This window comes from Mytilus galloprovincialis, chromosome 11 (genome assembly GCF_965363235.1).
Source record: "Mytilus galloprovincialis chromosome 11, xbMytGall1.hap1.1, whole genome shotgun sequence".
NCBI lineage: Eukaryota > Metazoa > Mollusca > Bivalvia > Mytilida > Mytilidae > Mytilus > Mytilus galloprovincialis.
This window is the reverse complement of record NC_134848.1, coordinates 21,962,848-21,979,956: the sequence shown is the minus strand read 5'-3', so window position 1 is coordinate 21,979,956 and position 17,109 is coordinate 21,962,848. Positions and strand designations below refer to the sequence as shown.

The 17,109-nt window shown below is 32.1% G+C and overlaps 1 protein-coding gene across 1 annotated transcript; it reads right to left on the bottom strand.

Moving 5' to 3' along the window:
• Nucleotides 1–536: 536 nt before the first annotated feature.
• LOC143052071 (P-selectin-like) lies at nucleotides 537–10,307 on the bottom strand. Its single transcript, XM_076225042.1, has 8 exons — nucleotides 10,283–10,307; nucleotides 8,235–8,414; nucleotides 7,453–7,632; nucleotides 6,671–6,850; nucleotides 5,887–6,066; nucleotides 5,104–5,283; nucleotides 4,320–4,499; nucleotides 537–571 (listed from the first exon to the last, which is right to left on the bottom strand). Exons 1-8 carry the CDS (start codon nucleotides 10,305–10,307, stop codon nucleotides 537–539), a joined length of 1,140 nt encoding a protein of 379 aa, XP_076081157.1.
• Nucleotides 10,308–17,109: the final 6,802 nt, after the last annotated feature.

Sequence of the window (17,109 nt, the reverse complement as noted above, 5' to 3'; positions counted from 1 at the left end):
GGCTAAAGAAGGTTTATATAAAAGGGGATTGGAAGCTTTTTTTTAAATACAATAAAAAGTTATAACTTATATGAACCTAAAATTAACACACTTTTATATATATTTGATCATACGGTGAAACCTGTGTTGTTAATGGGAGTGAAAATGGGGAGCTTCTGTAATAAATAAACTAAATGAAAATGAACATAGTTGTCGTTTGTTTATGTAATATATACATGTTTCTCGTTTCTCGTTTTGTTTATATAGATTAGACCGTTGGTTTTCCCGTTTGAATGGTTTTACACTAGTAATTTTGGGGCCCTTTATAGCTTGTTGTTCGGTGTGAGCCAAGGCTCCGTGTTGAAGGCCGTACTTTAACCTATAATGGTTTACTTTTTAAATTGTTACTTGGATGGAGAGTTGTCTCATTGGCACTCACACCACATCTTCCTATATCTATAAAATATATTTAAACTATGCTGGGATATGAAACAAGAAAATATAAATGTTAAATTCTATAAATTGTCTATGAGTTAAGGCAAGTAATCTACAAATAGCTACATTGGGTGAAATCGGAAGATAGCCATTATGTCTGTAAATAATTTTAGATATATTTAGATATTATAAATATGTATTACAGTCTGATGATTTCCTTCTCTCTGGAGCTCTGAATGTCTCTAGATCACTGAATAGTTTAAACAAAAAAAGTTTGTATGGTTGAATTGTTATTCTAGATACCAGAAATTGAAACAAAAATATTCTTGTATTTGGAAATCTGACCTTTACAATGATAGACATAATAAACAACATGGAAATAAACTAAGAAGTTACAGATTATTTTAAAAACCCTCATGTATTGAAATTCCAAATATCTCTGTCTTTACAGCTCCACAATTTGACCTCAGTCCATCCCGGTTATATTCGAGGAAATCGGATTGTGTTTTCTTTTTATATTCTGTAATTTTTGGAAAATTTGTCTGTTTTTTTGTTACTGTTACATGATACTGACTGTTTTTGGTTAATATATCTTCCTAATATAAGAGAGAATTAAGAAGGATACACAACGTAGTACAGTGGTTGTCGTTGGTTAATAAAATTGAAAATGGAAATGGGGAATGTGTCAAAGAGACAACAACCCGACCATATAAAAAACAATAGCAGAAGGTCACCAACAGAACTTCAATGGAGCGAGAAATTCCCGCACCATGAGGCGTCCTTCAGCTTGGCCTCTAAACAAATATTACTAGTTCAGTGATAATGTCTGTCATATTTGATTTTTATCAAATTGGTTTGATAAAATTTAGACCAGTAGGTACTAGCTATAATATTTGTGAAACAAAATTGGGGTACTGTCTATGTGACCTTATTTGAACTTTATATAAACTAGACAGCAACCCAACTTTTCCTTTAATCTATCTCGAGGGTAGGTTCGGCCTATGCTTTCGCTCTAGGACTTCTATTATAGTGATGCCCGACCAGAATATTTTAGAGTTTTATTAGGTATAATTTTTACCGGTCTATGTCACCAGTTTATAATTTTTTTTATAAAGTGTTCTGGAACAAGATCTCTTGACTTTCAGTACTCTCCAAGTCTCAGTTTAGTGCGACTTCTGGATTCGGTCACCCCTGGTAAATAAAGAATGCTCGACTACTCTGAGGGCCAACTAGATCCTAACCTTTCACCTTGACCGCAATCATGCAATCCTAGTGTAGGACTAAATGAACCACTGACTTGACAGTCTGAACTGATACCAAATATAGGATCTGTCAATACCCGATTGCCAGAGAGATCACACTCTCAACACTATAATCTGTGTAGTTGTCCAGAAATATAATGCACCTCTTTAATAAGTATGTTAAGGTAATTTAATTGCTCAGATATGAAGTACCGTCCTACGCTAATTCTATATAATAAATATATAGGGGTTATAGAAAAATTACCCCTTTCCTATAAACCTGAAGGTAAACAATAAATGAAGGGGCAGACAGACAGACGGACCAAATGTAAATAGCCCGACCCAACAAGTGTGGTCGTTTCAAGTGCGACACCACAAAAATAACACAAGACTTTTCAAACAAATTTAGTTCAGGGTTTCCAAACAAGTAATGATAAGATTTATATACCAAATACAACAGCCATAAGAATCAGAAAATAAACATCCAAAGGGAATCTAAGACGACATAAGACTCGTTCTGTCCTGAATATGCTTTCACTTAAATAATCTGTACTTAGGAAACCATGAAACGCAGACTCGTGGGAGGTTCAAAATCTAGGTTGTTACCAATACCAAGGGAAGTAATCAGGATGAGTTTTAATCGAAGGATCAATTCAGGCAAGGGACAAGGCGTTTCTCTGTAATAAAATAATTCAGTAAGATTCAACTTTTATTAGACAACACGCATATGAATCAGCTGCACATTTAATAAGTTACAGTTTTGCGAGTCAATGGTCTATTTCTGCAGTCTATAACAAGATTTCTTAGACCAAAAATAATTTCTTTTAGTATCTACTTTCTTTAACGACTCACTCTGCCGTTCTGATCAGGGCTTGCATATGGATTTCGCTTTTCACGCTACAATACTTTACTGTCCTTAAGTTCAAGTCATAGATTTGAGTCACTCACGTGAATGTCAACAATTAATGACTCCGAACTTGTACTTGCTTAAACCCGCAAGTTATAAATAACTTTAACCTTAACAACTGAACAGCTGAACAGTTAACCGAATCTCGTTATTCGCCAACTGACAACTTTTATTCAGTTCAAAGAACTTTTCAAAAACTCAACTCATAATTTAACCAGCGAACCGCTTTCTAAATAAACTACGTCTCAACACGTAAATATTCAAAGTTTTCCGCTAAATCTCCAATGCAAACCGTGATCAAAAACCAGCCAGTTTTAGTCACTCAAAATATGAACATGAAAATCGTAGGAGGGGGGGCTTCTTACCTAAAACTATTGTAGAACACCTTTTCTTCAATACACTAATTATAGTATATAAAAAATTAGCGCGTGATTCCTACCGAGACCACTTCCCAAAAATATCAAAATTTTCCCCGGGAATTCAATCGAGCTCTCTGATTGGTTGAGAAGGGATAACATTTTTAATGCTAATGCGAGGTTCATTACGTCACTAAAATTTAATGAATGAAATAAAAATCGGAAAGTAATAAAATAATAATAAGCAATCTTTCTGGGAAAATAATTAAAAATAGTAATAATGAAATAAATAAATGAACCAAATAAAGTGACTCACAAACGTTACAATATTTTAATTGAACTATTACAAATTTATTCAGGTCGGTGCCGTTTATAGCCGATTATAAGCCATTGTTTTCTCATCGTTGTAGGCCGTACGTTTGCCTATAAATTCTTTCAACCACTTCATTTGAAGTTTTGTGAATAGCTTATCATTTGCAATTATATCAAACCTCCTTATTCTTTTATATTTGTACTTTAGAATATGTGTTTACACTAATTTTTGATTATTATTTATTCTTAAGCGTAACGGAATAACATATCTTTGTATTTAAATGTCTATACAGTGTTCCTACCGCAGACTGGAGGACTTCCACTCCAGGTTTTATCGGCAAAACATTGACGAGTCAAATCACCAGTCTTCAATACATAGTTAGTGATACAAGCATAAGTTATTTTGTCTTTGTAGCTTGTACCAGTCTTATCAGTTATAGTAGCGAAATGTATTGGCGCAATCCCAAGGTCTGAACAAACTATACTGCCTCTGCAAAAGTAAAATATCTCTAATTCATCATTTTCATAGCGTTTCTTGATTGAATAATGAAATATTTGCAATTAGGTGATAATACATAATTATAATTGGTTGATCTTTGAAACAACTTCAAGTTCTTACAAATAAGTAGGAGTGGTGGAAATAAAAAATAAACAACAAACAGAACACTATACAATTGCTATATATTTTTGATACATCAGACAAATAAGCTAACTAAACCAACAAAACAAAATTGCTCGAGGATGACCTTAATATATTTTTGTTTACTTGCACAGAATCGTCATACTTTTAATTTTGAATTTTGGATATAGTGTAATAGAAAGATTTTATTTTCTATTGAAAGAAACATGTATTTGATTAAATTCGAAAACCTCATAATTCTACATTCAATCTGCCTTCACATGTTTTGGTCATCAGAAAAAAATTAAAATCAGAAAAATACTGAACACTGAGGAAAATTCAAATGGCAAATAATCGAATGGCATAAATAAAATGATAAAACACACCAAACGAATGAACTACAACTTTCATATTCCTGACCTAGTACAGCCGTTTTCAAATGTAGAAGAGTTTCAATCAAATGTTCTTACCGCAGACTGGAGGACTTCCACTCCAGGCTTTATCATCCTGACATTGACGAGTTAGGTCACCATACTTCAATTCATAGCCTCTATTACAAGCGTAAGTTATTGTGTCTTGGTAGTTTTTACCAGTCTCAGCAGTTATAGTAGCGAAGTTTACTGCAGCAAGGTCTGGACAAGCTACTATCTCTACAATAGTATTAAGCTCGAAGTCATAAAGGTCATAGAGTTGCTTGATTGAATGATGAAATATTGCAAATTAGGTGATAATACATAATTATAATTGGTTGATCTTTGAAACAACTTCCAAGTACTTACAATTAAGTAGGAGTGGTGGAAATAAAAAAATAAACAACAAACAGAACACTATAAAATTGCTATATATGCTTTTTTGATACATCAGACAAATAAGCTAACTAAACCAACAAAACAAAATTGCTCGAGGATGACCTTAATATATTTTTGTTTACTTGCACAGAATCGTCATACTTTTAATTTTGAATTTTGGATATAGTGTAATAGAAAGATTTTATTTTCTATTGAAAGAAACATGTATTTGATTAAATTCGAAAACCTCATAATTCTACATTCAATCTGCCTTCACATGTTTTGGTCATCAGAAAAAAATTAAAATCAGAAAAATACTGAACACTGAGGAAAATTCAAATGGCAAATAATCGAATGGCATAAATAAAATGATAAAACACACCAAACGAATGAACTACAACTTTCATATTCCTGACCTAGTACAGCCGTTTTCAAATGTAGAAGAGTTTCAATCAAATGTTCTTACCGCAGACTGGAGGACTTCCACTCCAGGCTTTATCATCCTGACATTGACGAGTTAGGTCACCAGACTTCAATTCATAGCCTCTATTACAAGCGTAAGTTATTGTGTCTTGGTAGTTTTTACCAGTCTCAGCAGTTATAGTAGCGAAGTTTACTGCAGCAAGGTCTGGACAAGCTACTATCTCTACAATAGTATTAAGCTCGAAGTCATAAAGGTCATAGAGTTGCTTGATTGAATGATGAAATATTGCAAATTAGGTGATAATACATAATTATAATTGGTTGATCTTTGAAACAACTTCCAAGTACTTACAATTAAGTAGGAGTGGTGGAAATAAAAAATAAACAACAAACAAAACACTATAAAATTGCTATATATGCTTTTTTGATACATCAGACAAATAAGCTAACTAAACCAACAAAACAAAATTGCTCGAGGATGACCTTAATATATTTTTGTTTACTTGCACAGAATCGTCATACTTTTAATTTTGAATTTTGGATATAGTGTAATAGAAAGATTTTATTTTCTATTGAAAGAAACATGTATTTGATTAAATTCGAAAACCTCATACTTCTACATTCAATCTGCCTTCACATGTTTTGGTCATCAGAAAAAAATTAAAATCAGAAAAATACTGAACACTGAGGAAAATTCAAATGGCAAATAATCGAATGGCATAAATAAAATGATAAAACACACCAAACGAATGAACTACAACTTTCATATTCCTGACCTAGTACAGCCGTTTTCAAATGTAGAAGAGTTTCAATCAAATGTTCTTACCGCAGACTGGAGGACTTCCACTCCAGGCTTTATCATCCTGACATTGACGAGTTAGGTCACCAGACTTCAATTCATAGCCTCTATTACAAGCGTAAGTTATTGTGTCTTGGTAGTTTTTACCAGTCTCAGCAGTTATAGTAGCGAAGTTTACTGCAGCAAGGTCTGGACAAGCTACTATCTCTACAATAGTATTAAGCTCGAAGTCATAAAGGTCATAGAGTTGCTTGATTGAATGATGAAATATTGCAAATTAGGTGATAATACATAATTATAATTGGTTGATCTTTGAAACAACTTCCAAGTACTTACAATTAAGTAGGAGTGGTGGAAATAAAAAAATAAACAACAAACAGAACACTATAAAATTGCTATATATGCTTTTTTGATACATCAGACAAATAAGCTAACTAAACCAACAAAACAAAATTGCTCGAGGATGACCTTAATATATTTTTGTTTACTTGCACAGAATCGTCATACTTTTAATTTTGAATTTTGGATATAGTGTAATAGAAAGATTTTATTTTCTATTGAAAGAAACATGTATTTGATTAAATTCGAAAACCTCATAATTCTACATTCAATCTGCCTTCACATGTTTTGGTCATCAGAAAAAAATTAAAATCAGAAAAATACTGAACACTGAGGAAAATTCAAATGGCAAATAATCGAATGGCATAAATAAAATGATAAAACACACCAAACGAATGAACTACAACTTTCATATTCCTGACCTAGTACAGCCGTTTTCAAATGTAGAAGAGTTTCAATCAAATGTTCTTACCGCAGACTGGAGGACTTCCACTCCAGGCTTTATCATCCTGACATTGACGAGTTAGGTCACCAGACTTCAATTCATAGCCTCTATTACAAGCGTAAGTTATTGTGTCTTGGTAGTTTTTACCAGTCTCAGCAGTTATAGTAGCGAAGTTTACTGCAGCAAGGTCTGGACAAGCTACTATCTCTACAATAGTATTAAGCTCGAAGTCATAAAGGTCATAGAGTTGCTTGATTGAATGATGAAATATTGCAAATTAGGTGATAATACATAATTATAATTGGTTGATCTTTGAAACAACTTCCAAGTACTTACAATTAAGTAGGAGTGGTGGAAATAAAAAATAAACAACAAACAGAACACTATAAAATTGCTATACATGCTTTTTTGATACATCAGACAAATAAGCTAACTAAACCAACAAAACAAAATTGCTCGAGGATGACCTTAATATATTTTTGTTTACTTGCACAGAATCGTCATACTTTTAATTTTGAATTTTGGATATAGTGTAATAGAAAGATTTTATTTTCTATTGAAAGAAACATGTATTTGATTAAATTCGAAAACCTCATAATTCTACATTCAATCTGCCTTCACATGTTTTGGTCATCAGAAAAAATTAAAATCAGAAAAATACTGAACACTGAGGAAAATTCAAATGGCAAATAATCGAATGGCATAAATAAAATGATAAAACACACCAAACGAATGAACTACAACTTTCATATTCCTGACCTAGTACAGCCGTTTTCAAATGTAGAAGAGTTTCAATCAAATGTTCTTACCGCAGACTGGAGGACTTCCACTCCAGGCTTTATCATCCTGACATTGACGAGTTAGGTCACCAGACTTCAATTCATAGCCTCTATTACAAGCGTAAGTTATTGTGTCTTGGTAGTTTTTACCAGTCTCAGCAGTTATAGTAGCGAAGTTTACTGGAGCAAGGTCTGGACAAGATACTATCTCTACAATAGTATTAAGCTCTAAGTCATAAAGGTCATAGAGTTGCTTGATTGAATGATGAAATATTGAAAATTAGGTGATAATACATAATTATAATTGGTTGATCTTTGAAACAACTTCCAAGTACTTACAATTAAGTAGGAGTGGTGGAAATAAAAAATAAACAACAAACAGAACACTATAAAATTGCTATATATGATTTTTTGATACATCAGACAAATAAGCTAACTAAACCAACAAAACAAAATTGCTCGAGGATGACCTTAATATATTTTTGTTTACTTGCACAGAATCGTCATACTTTTTATTTTGAATTTTGGATATAGTGTAATAGAAAGATTTTATTTTCTATTGAAAGAAACATGTATTTGATTAAATTCGAAAACCTCATAATTCTACATTCAATCTGCCTTCACATGTTTTGGTCGTCAGAAAAAATAAAAATCAGAAAAATACTGAACACTGAGGAAAATTCAAATGGCAAATAATCGAATGGCATAAATAAAATGATAAAACACACCAAACGAATGAACTACAACTTTCATATTCCTGACCTAGTACAGCCGTTTTCAAATGTAGAAGAGTTTCAATCAAATGTTCTTACCGCAGACTGGAGGACTTCCACTCCAGGCTTTATCATCCTGACATTGACGAGTTAGGTCACCAGACTTCAATTCATAGCATCTATTACAAGCGTAAGTGATTGTGTCTTGGTAGTTTTTACCAGTCTCAGCAGTTATAGTAGCGAAGTTTACTGGAGCAAGGTCTGGACAAGCTACTATCTCTACAATAGTATTAAGCTCTAAGTCATAAAGGTCATGGAGTTGCTTGATTGAATGATGAAATATTGCAAATTAGGTGATAATACATAATTATTATTGGTTGATCTTTGAAACAACTTCCAAGTACTTACAATTAAGTAGGAGTGGTGGAAATAAAAAAATAAACAACAAACAGAACACTATAAAATTGCTATATATGCTTTTTTGATACATCAGACAAATAAGCTAACTAAACCAACAAAACAAAATTGCTCGAGGATGACCTTAATATATTTTTGTTTACTTGCACAGAATCGTCATACTTTTAATTTTGAATTTTGGATATAGTGTAATAGAAAGATTTTATTTTCTATTGAAAGAAACATGTATTTGATTAAATTCGAAAACCTCATAATTCTACATTCAATCTGCCTTCACATGTTTTGGTCATCAGAAAAAAATAAAATCAGAAAAATACTGAACACTGAGGAAAATTCAAATGGCAAATAATCGAATGGCATAAAGGTCATAGAGTTGCTTTATTGAATTTTGGATATAGTGTAATAGAAAGATTAAATAAAATGATAAAACAGGACTACATTGTTATAGGTTAAAATGTCAAAAATATGAGTACAGCAGACAACATTGTTTTATAATCTTAATCACTATAAAACCAAACAAAACCTACTAAACAATGTAGCACCATGTTTTTCCTTCTGTTCGTTCAACTAATGTACGATGAATAAGAGTTCATTTAATTGAAAAATCGATTTAAGTCCTAATTATTATAAGTTTATTTTTATATAAAATATAGAAATTGTATTGTGAAAAAATCTAGTGTAACTAGCAGTAAATTATAAAAACAAACAAAATGCTTTCAAATTAAAAGCCGATGTAGAAGGTCTTACTAAATGGTAAATTATTCTCCCATAATCGGAAATGTTTGTTTTAGTACATAGGTAATGTTATAAAAAAACTTACTGGTTCTCCTTTCAGCAAACACTACTAGCAATGGAACGCATGTGTAAGTCGGACTTTGTGGTGTACACACTTCATTGATCTTACAATCATGACCTTGGCACGGTCCAGCAAGCTCCTCAAAATTGATACACCAAAAATCAATTTCATATTACATAGATATTAAAGAAAGAACACTGATAATTTTTTTTTCCATTTTAACTTTTTATTCGACCTATAACATGTTTAACATATATTATCACCAATGACATTGTGTTTATTCTACATGAAGAACTGAGCATATGATTATTTCACACTTTCTTCTTTTCAATATAACCATTAAAATATATAAAGTGTGTGCGTCCTTATACATTGTTTTGGTTTATCTTCACTAGGGACACTGAAATCCAACATTTGAAGGCCAAGAACTATTATCAATTGAACGCTTGAGAATCTATACGCTGTATATCAGTCCTCAACCTTATATTTTAGATGTAGACTTGACGCTTATTCGCCTATATTTGTGTGCAACTGTCCCAAGTCAGAAACATTATGTTCGGTGGTTGTCGTTTGTTGGTGTGGTTCATACGTGTTTCGCGTTTCTCGTTTTTTTATATAGATTATATAGTTGGTTTTTCTGTTTGAATGGTTTTACACTAGTAATTTTTGGGGTACTTTATAGCTTTCTGTTCGGTGTGAGACACATCTTCTTATATCTATTGATATAATCCTTCTGTACACAAAATGTTACTTAGACACAAAAGAGAAGTGACCCTTAAATTTAATGAAAAAAACTATGGTAATAAAGTACCTCATAAAAAAGATGTAGTGCTATATTTAATTATCCAATGTTATCTATTGTTAAATTTAGCACTTTAAAAAAAGCAAAATAAGGAACCACTGTGTTTGCATCGATTTAAATCCATTCAGATACCAACACTAGTCAGTGGGCACGTCATCGTTTGGTGTTAGCCAAGGCTCCGTACTTTGACCTACGTGTATACTAGTTTACTTACTGTGACTTGGATGGAGAGTCGTCTCATTGACACTTATATCACATCTTCTCATATCTATTCTGTATTTGTCCGTTCCAACATTGTATAGCGTATTATTGTATAGATTGTGCTCCTTATTGAAGGCCGTACTTTGAACTATAGTTTTAAACTTCAACGACAACGACATTTGGTCTCTGTGGAAGAGTTGTTTCAAAAACAACATCTTAAAAATATATTTTGGTGCTTAGACAGTTGTTATATTAGGCTATGATACTTGTTATGCTTGCATTTTAATTTAGAATTGCAAGAACAACGAGCAAACATCAAATATATATTTCGGTCTACGTGAAAAGCAATGTTTCACCGTTAATACCAAAGATTAGAATAACTGCATTGACAACAAGTACGTCCGCATAACTGGCATAAAACAGCGTAAATGGCAAACATCTCAGAAGATTCAATTTAGAAATTCAAATGTTGAAATGTGACTTCTTTCATACAGATTGAATATTTGAATATTGATGAAAAAAACAGAACAGTTAAATATATAAGGTCAACTGAGGAAGTCTCCACCTCAGTTTTAGCAAAACGACGATCACAATATAGTTTTGAATTTTGCTGGTACAGATGAATTCGTTTCCTACGGGGCCAGAAAGGGTTTAGATTTTTGTGTAGATGAAACGCGCTTCTGGCGTTCCAAATCATAAGCTTGATATTATTTTAGGGAAAGTGGTGTGTAAATGGTTTCGAATGAACGAACATAATGTCTTTATACTTATAACAGTTTAAGGTGTTACAGGACATGTGTAATCATAGCTAGTAAAACTTCAGTCACACCAAACAGTCAACTAATAATATTAGCAATCAATTGTAAGCACAGCTGATTTTAGATGGTGACATTTGATTGCTATACATAGATAAAATCTAATATAATGAGGTGGTTGTTTTAGCTTTAATTTTCTTAGGTAACATCTGTTATTTTTTTTAGTTTAATTCAAAATCAGCTTGTAGAAAAATGGAAAGTTGATTTCCAGAAGTACTTAAATTTGATCAGAAACATAAACAATACTTGAACAATTTAGGGGAAATTGCCTTCCGAGTAATAGAAAGATGCATCTATTATTAAAAATAATACGCTCATGCAAAGAGTTCGATATGTATAATATAACTAAAACTATTAATACTTCTTGCACATTTTGATATTATAATTGTGTTTAACAAGTATTTTATTGTATATACCTTTGGCCAAGACGAGGCCGCTACAAAGCTGTTACCAACACTTTCAATGAGTCCAAACTTATTTCCAACAGGTTCACAATCATTTATCTGACAAGTTTTATTCCATGCTATAAAGTTAATAGATTTGCATACTTGCACTCTCGAGCAAAACTGGGCACACAATGACCACATCGGTATTGATACCTGAAACAACATGTGACCACTATATATTGTATCTTTTTGTCTTTTGATAACGACTATTTCACTTAATGCCCACACACACAGAAAAACTATCGAAACGGTAAAACGAAACAGTTTGTTCCAATTCAACATTATTAATGTTTTCCCTCTCTCGAAAAGCTGTGTGTGTGTCCAAGCGGTCCGTTGAGTTACACAACACTTATACAGTCTGCTTGTTTATTTTGTTATGAGCCTAATATATGCCTTTAGTTGCCAGGGATTCTTTTACAATGATGAATAATTTTTAATCTGTATACCTTCAATTATCGAAAATAATATATGCGATTTCAGAAGGGATAATATTTCGAATTAATATTTATAACAAAAACTTCCTACAGTTTAAATGAACTTCTACTGTAAACTTCATCGACAGAAACAAATGAAGCGACGTGTTAAATTTCACATTGCGGTTACTAATTAAATACACGTGTATTATTAATGTGATGACGCAATCAAAATTCAGTGGTTTTCATTTTCTAAAATTTGATTTGGAAATTATTGTCATCTGGATTACATAACAGTTTCTCGTAAACATTGGAAGTCGTATTTTGCTTCCGACGAAAGTTATAGAATGAAAACTTTAGTAAAACACAGTTTTTCAATAACAATATCGAATTATGATAACCTAAATTTCGACCAATTAAATAATTCTGTCTTTTTCTATTTTCTATCATACGCTAGCAATATAGTGTATATGTCTAGTTCAATTCAGCTTTTTTGGTATACAAGCATACGCTAGCTCCTAACTTCTATCATGTCTATATATGCATTTTAACATGTTATCAAATTTCAAATATCATTGCACACTAGGAACGCGTGTATCTTTTCACAGATGAAAATATCCAATTCATCAAGCAACAGCTATTAGTAATATTTAAAACTGCAATCTGTTTCCTTGTATATATACGGACTAAATGAAGCAAAATCATATTATATATTTTATTTTGATATTTTTGTGCTGAGGGAACTTGCGTTTGTTTGTGTTTTATTCCTATTGTATTATCATTTTCATGTATTTTTAACATTTTCATATAACAATGTCATACCAGCGAGAAAAATGGCTACCATTAATACCAGGTGTAACCAACCATTTTGTCTTTCTTAAAATTTCTTTACCTAGTCAGGAATATTAAACAGTTATTTGTGTTTCAAGATGATCTGGTGTATGGTTTCGAAAATTGAAAAAGTTATATCATATGTTTTTTTTTTTTTACATACACTGTATTAAATTCGGGGTGCCACAATGCTTACTTCGAACGTGGAATGTGCTCTGTAAAACATTAACTCACTAGGAGTTATAGTATTGAAAATTGCAAGCAAAATCGAAATGTTCGTGCACCAACAAAAAATTGCATAGAGGTAGTTGACCGAATATTTAAATTGAAGGACGTGTTGTAATGAATGCTTTTCAAATTATATCGCTGATTCTATTGATAAAAGGGTTTTGTACTCGTATAGCAAATGTTTATGTAAATGAACAATTCGGTTTTAAAATTAGAGAACTCATTTTGTTCAAAACAACGACAACTTTTATACTTAATTAATAAATAACCAGATGAGACATTTGCTGTATTCAGGGCATAACTTCTTGTTTGTTCATTAGAAAAATGAGGAAAAAATACACAAATCTTGATGAATACTCAAGGTTTGAGAACGTTTTATGACCAAATTTTACAGATTACTCAATTGGCAAACACATCGTATATCATCACCTTTCTGTTATAACTTCTGTACACGAAACGTGCGTCTGGCTTATCACGTTATACTCATTGTACCTGTGATAACTATATAGATGTAAGCGACAACAGATCAAAGCACGGCCTTCGACAATGATAAAATACCATCCGGCAAAAAAAAAAAACATAAAGTGTTCCGACATTACAAAATGTGAAACAATGAAAACAAGATAGCCATTTTCCAGATTATTTAACAAATTATTATTTGATAGTGCTTACAAGGACACTTTTAAACCAGGAGTTCCAAATAACGAAGTTGAAATCATCCCTTCGAAAATTTTTATTTCTATGAATTTGAACTACCGAATTAGACTATTCGCCAATTTTTAATAACAAGAGTTACACGTCCGGTGCAATATGTGGAGCAGCATCTGCCTACACTTCCGGATCACCTGAAATCACCAGTAGTTTGTAGTTGGGTACGTGTTGATAAGTCTTTAGTTTTCTATTTTGAGTCTTGTGTACTACTATTTTCGCTATTTGTCTTTTTTTTGTTTTAGCCATGACGGTGTTAGTTTATCTTCGATCCAAGAATTTGAATGTCCCATTGTTATCTTTCGTCGCTCTTTTCAAAAACAACAAACCAAAATGATATACAGCATTAAACGACAACCCCTTACTTGCAGACAAGGACATGGAATGTGAAGGATTTCAACATGTTTGGTGGCGCCCAACACTCCCCTTTTACAACATATTAGAACAACTAGAAAACAGTCAAAAAGACTTGATACTTCAAATCGAGACAACGCACGAAAACAACAATATTGAACACTATGTATTGAAATGGTTGTTCTACTTTTTTTTATTAATTTTTATTAATTAACTTAATTATAAGTTAGTTAACATCACCAAGTTTTTGTATACGTTTCACTTTGTTGGTGGTGGGAAGGGATTATGTATGTAGGAGGTATGTTATATTACATTCAGGGGCGTCCTAATTTGAGCCTGTTCAAAACAAATGTACATTGATAAACTTAAAACCGTCAACTCTACAATATGCAACGCTAGCGATGTACTTTACAGTTTCAGCGCAGGATTTCACAACTACAGCACTGACAATAAAATCTTCAGCGGAAGAACTAATATCTTCAGTGGTAGATTTTAAATCTCAGTGCTTGAACACGGTTACATCTCAAGCGTTTGACTTTTTTATCACGCATTTGAAATAATTTTTCATCTCCATGAAACTAACAGGGGGTTATATACTTGTATATATCTTAAAGCAGTCCCGGCTTAAACCTAATTGTACTGACTGACTTATGTTAACGTTATCGTTAGGCTAAATGGCAATCGTTCGAATATTTTTTTACATGACATATATAATACAACCAACCATGTTAGAATTCAGGTTGCCATTCTGACAGACTCATTTTTACGATATTTTAATGATGAATGGCGATTATTTCGGGGCCTTTCAACGCTGACAATGTGGTACGGGCTTTGCTAATTGTTGAAGGTCGTAAGTTGTTCTATAGTTATTAATTTCTGTGTCAGTATCTAGTGTGAAGAGCTGTCACAATGGCAATCATACCAAATCTTCTTTTTTTTATATTGAAGGATTATTACTCGAACTACATTTAGCTAACATTCTTTTCTATTGTTTTAAGTGTTGTAACCGTTTTTTACTATTTCCCTAAAACAGAAATGGCCAGTAAGACATAACAATGTCGATATGACATAACTTATTTGATGACTCCTTGTGTATCATTAACTTAAGATGATGTTTAATTAATTTTTTGTTTCGTTTGTATTCTATCCCCAAAACTATAATAGGTCGATACAAAGGGTTAACAGCAATATGATCAGCAGTACACGACAGGTAAACGATGCGTGGTGATTTTTGTTCCCCAAACCCCTTTTGAACGTGTTAGCGGCTTTCAACTGTGGTCAGTTCCTAAATACAACACGTATTGTGTATTTTGCGAGACAGGCCAAAACTTGAGTCTGCCTAGTTTGATCAGTCATTTTTGTGAAAGGAGATCTCAAAAACTATGGTTTGTATAGGCTGAATATTATATACATTTTCCTACTTTATAAAATTACTCTCTCAGCCAAATAAAGGCAACAGTATTATAACGCTGTTCAAAAGTCATCATTCAATTTTAAGGGAAAAAACGGGGTTACAAACTTAAACCGATGGAAACACATGTATAAGAGAAAAATAATGAAACAACGGAAACACTGAAGTGAAACAAAAAACAAACGACAATGCAACACACGCAGACAAAACCTGTAATATAACAAACGACAATGCAACACACGCAGACAAAACCTGTAATATAACAAATGTCAATTTCGTTATTGGTACAGGACATGTTTTGAAAAAAAAATAGTGGGTTGAATCTTATTGTGTAGATAGCCAGACCACGAGCTGTTATGGCAAAAATAAACATACCACTCAAATGACAACATTTCTAAACAGAAATACAGTACAAATACATATAACAATTTTCAAGACGGAGAAAAACACAAATAAAGAATAAAATAGTACAATTCGACATGCTAACCATATACTAACAACGAACATGTGAAACAACATAGGACATAAAAACAGCACAATAGAAACACGAACTGTCCGTCACACGACTTTACCGACGTCACAAAAGTCACGTTACTAGTTAACTTAAAACAAAATTAGATATAAATCAAGATTAGGTTTGTAATTATGTTATTTGATGTATAAAAAAGTAAAATCAGAAAAATACTGAATTCGAAAAAAACTGACAAATTCAAAACAAAAAATCCCCTATCAAATGTCAAAATCAAATGATAAAACTTATCAAACGAACTGACAACAACTGTCATATTCCTGAATTAGTACAGGCATTTTCAAATTCAGAAAATGGTGCATTGAACCTGATTTTATAGCGCTAACCGTCTCACTCGTATGACCATTTTATATAATTACAAGAGTATAAAGTATTATGCTAGTTATTAGATGATTAAAAGTATTATTTAGCTTTGTCGGTATTTCTTTCTAAATCTAACTGTAAAACAAATAAATCGTATACAAATAATGTCATGCATGTCTCTTATCATGTATATTATGGATACATGCATTTATTTATAGTTTGTCTATGCGGTGTGGATCTTACTTATTGTTACAAACCTCATTGAATCATTTCTGCAGGTGCTTTTTATGTACTTTTCTTATATTTTTTACGGTTTGTAAGTCAGTAAAAGTTAAATGATTAAGTTAATCTTTCGAGATTGGGGATCTTAACACCCTTTTTTGTTCGGAGGTCTTTTAATATCAATATTAACTTATCATTGAACTTTTAATATTACTTAAATGTCGTACGTTGACCTATAGTTGTTAATTTATGTGTCACCTGGTGTCTTGTATAGAGTTGTCTTATTTACAATCATAACATACTCTGGTAGATTTCTAATACAGGTAATGTTTTGAGTAAAAGCAAGACATTAAAGTCTTATAGCATGAATAGATTGCTATTTCAGGTAATGTTTTGAGTGAAAGCAAGACAATATACTCTTATTGATTGCTAATACAGGTAATGTATTGAGTGAAAGCAAGACAACATACTGTTACAGATTTCTAATACAGGTAATGT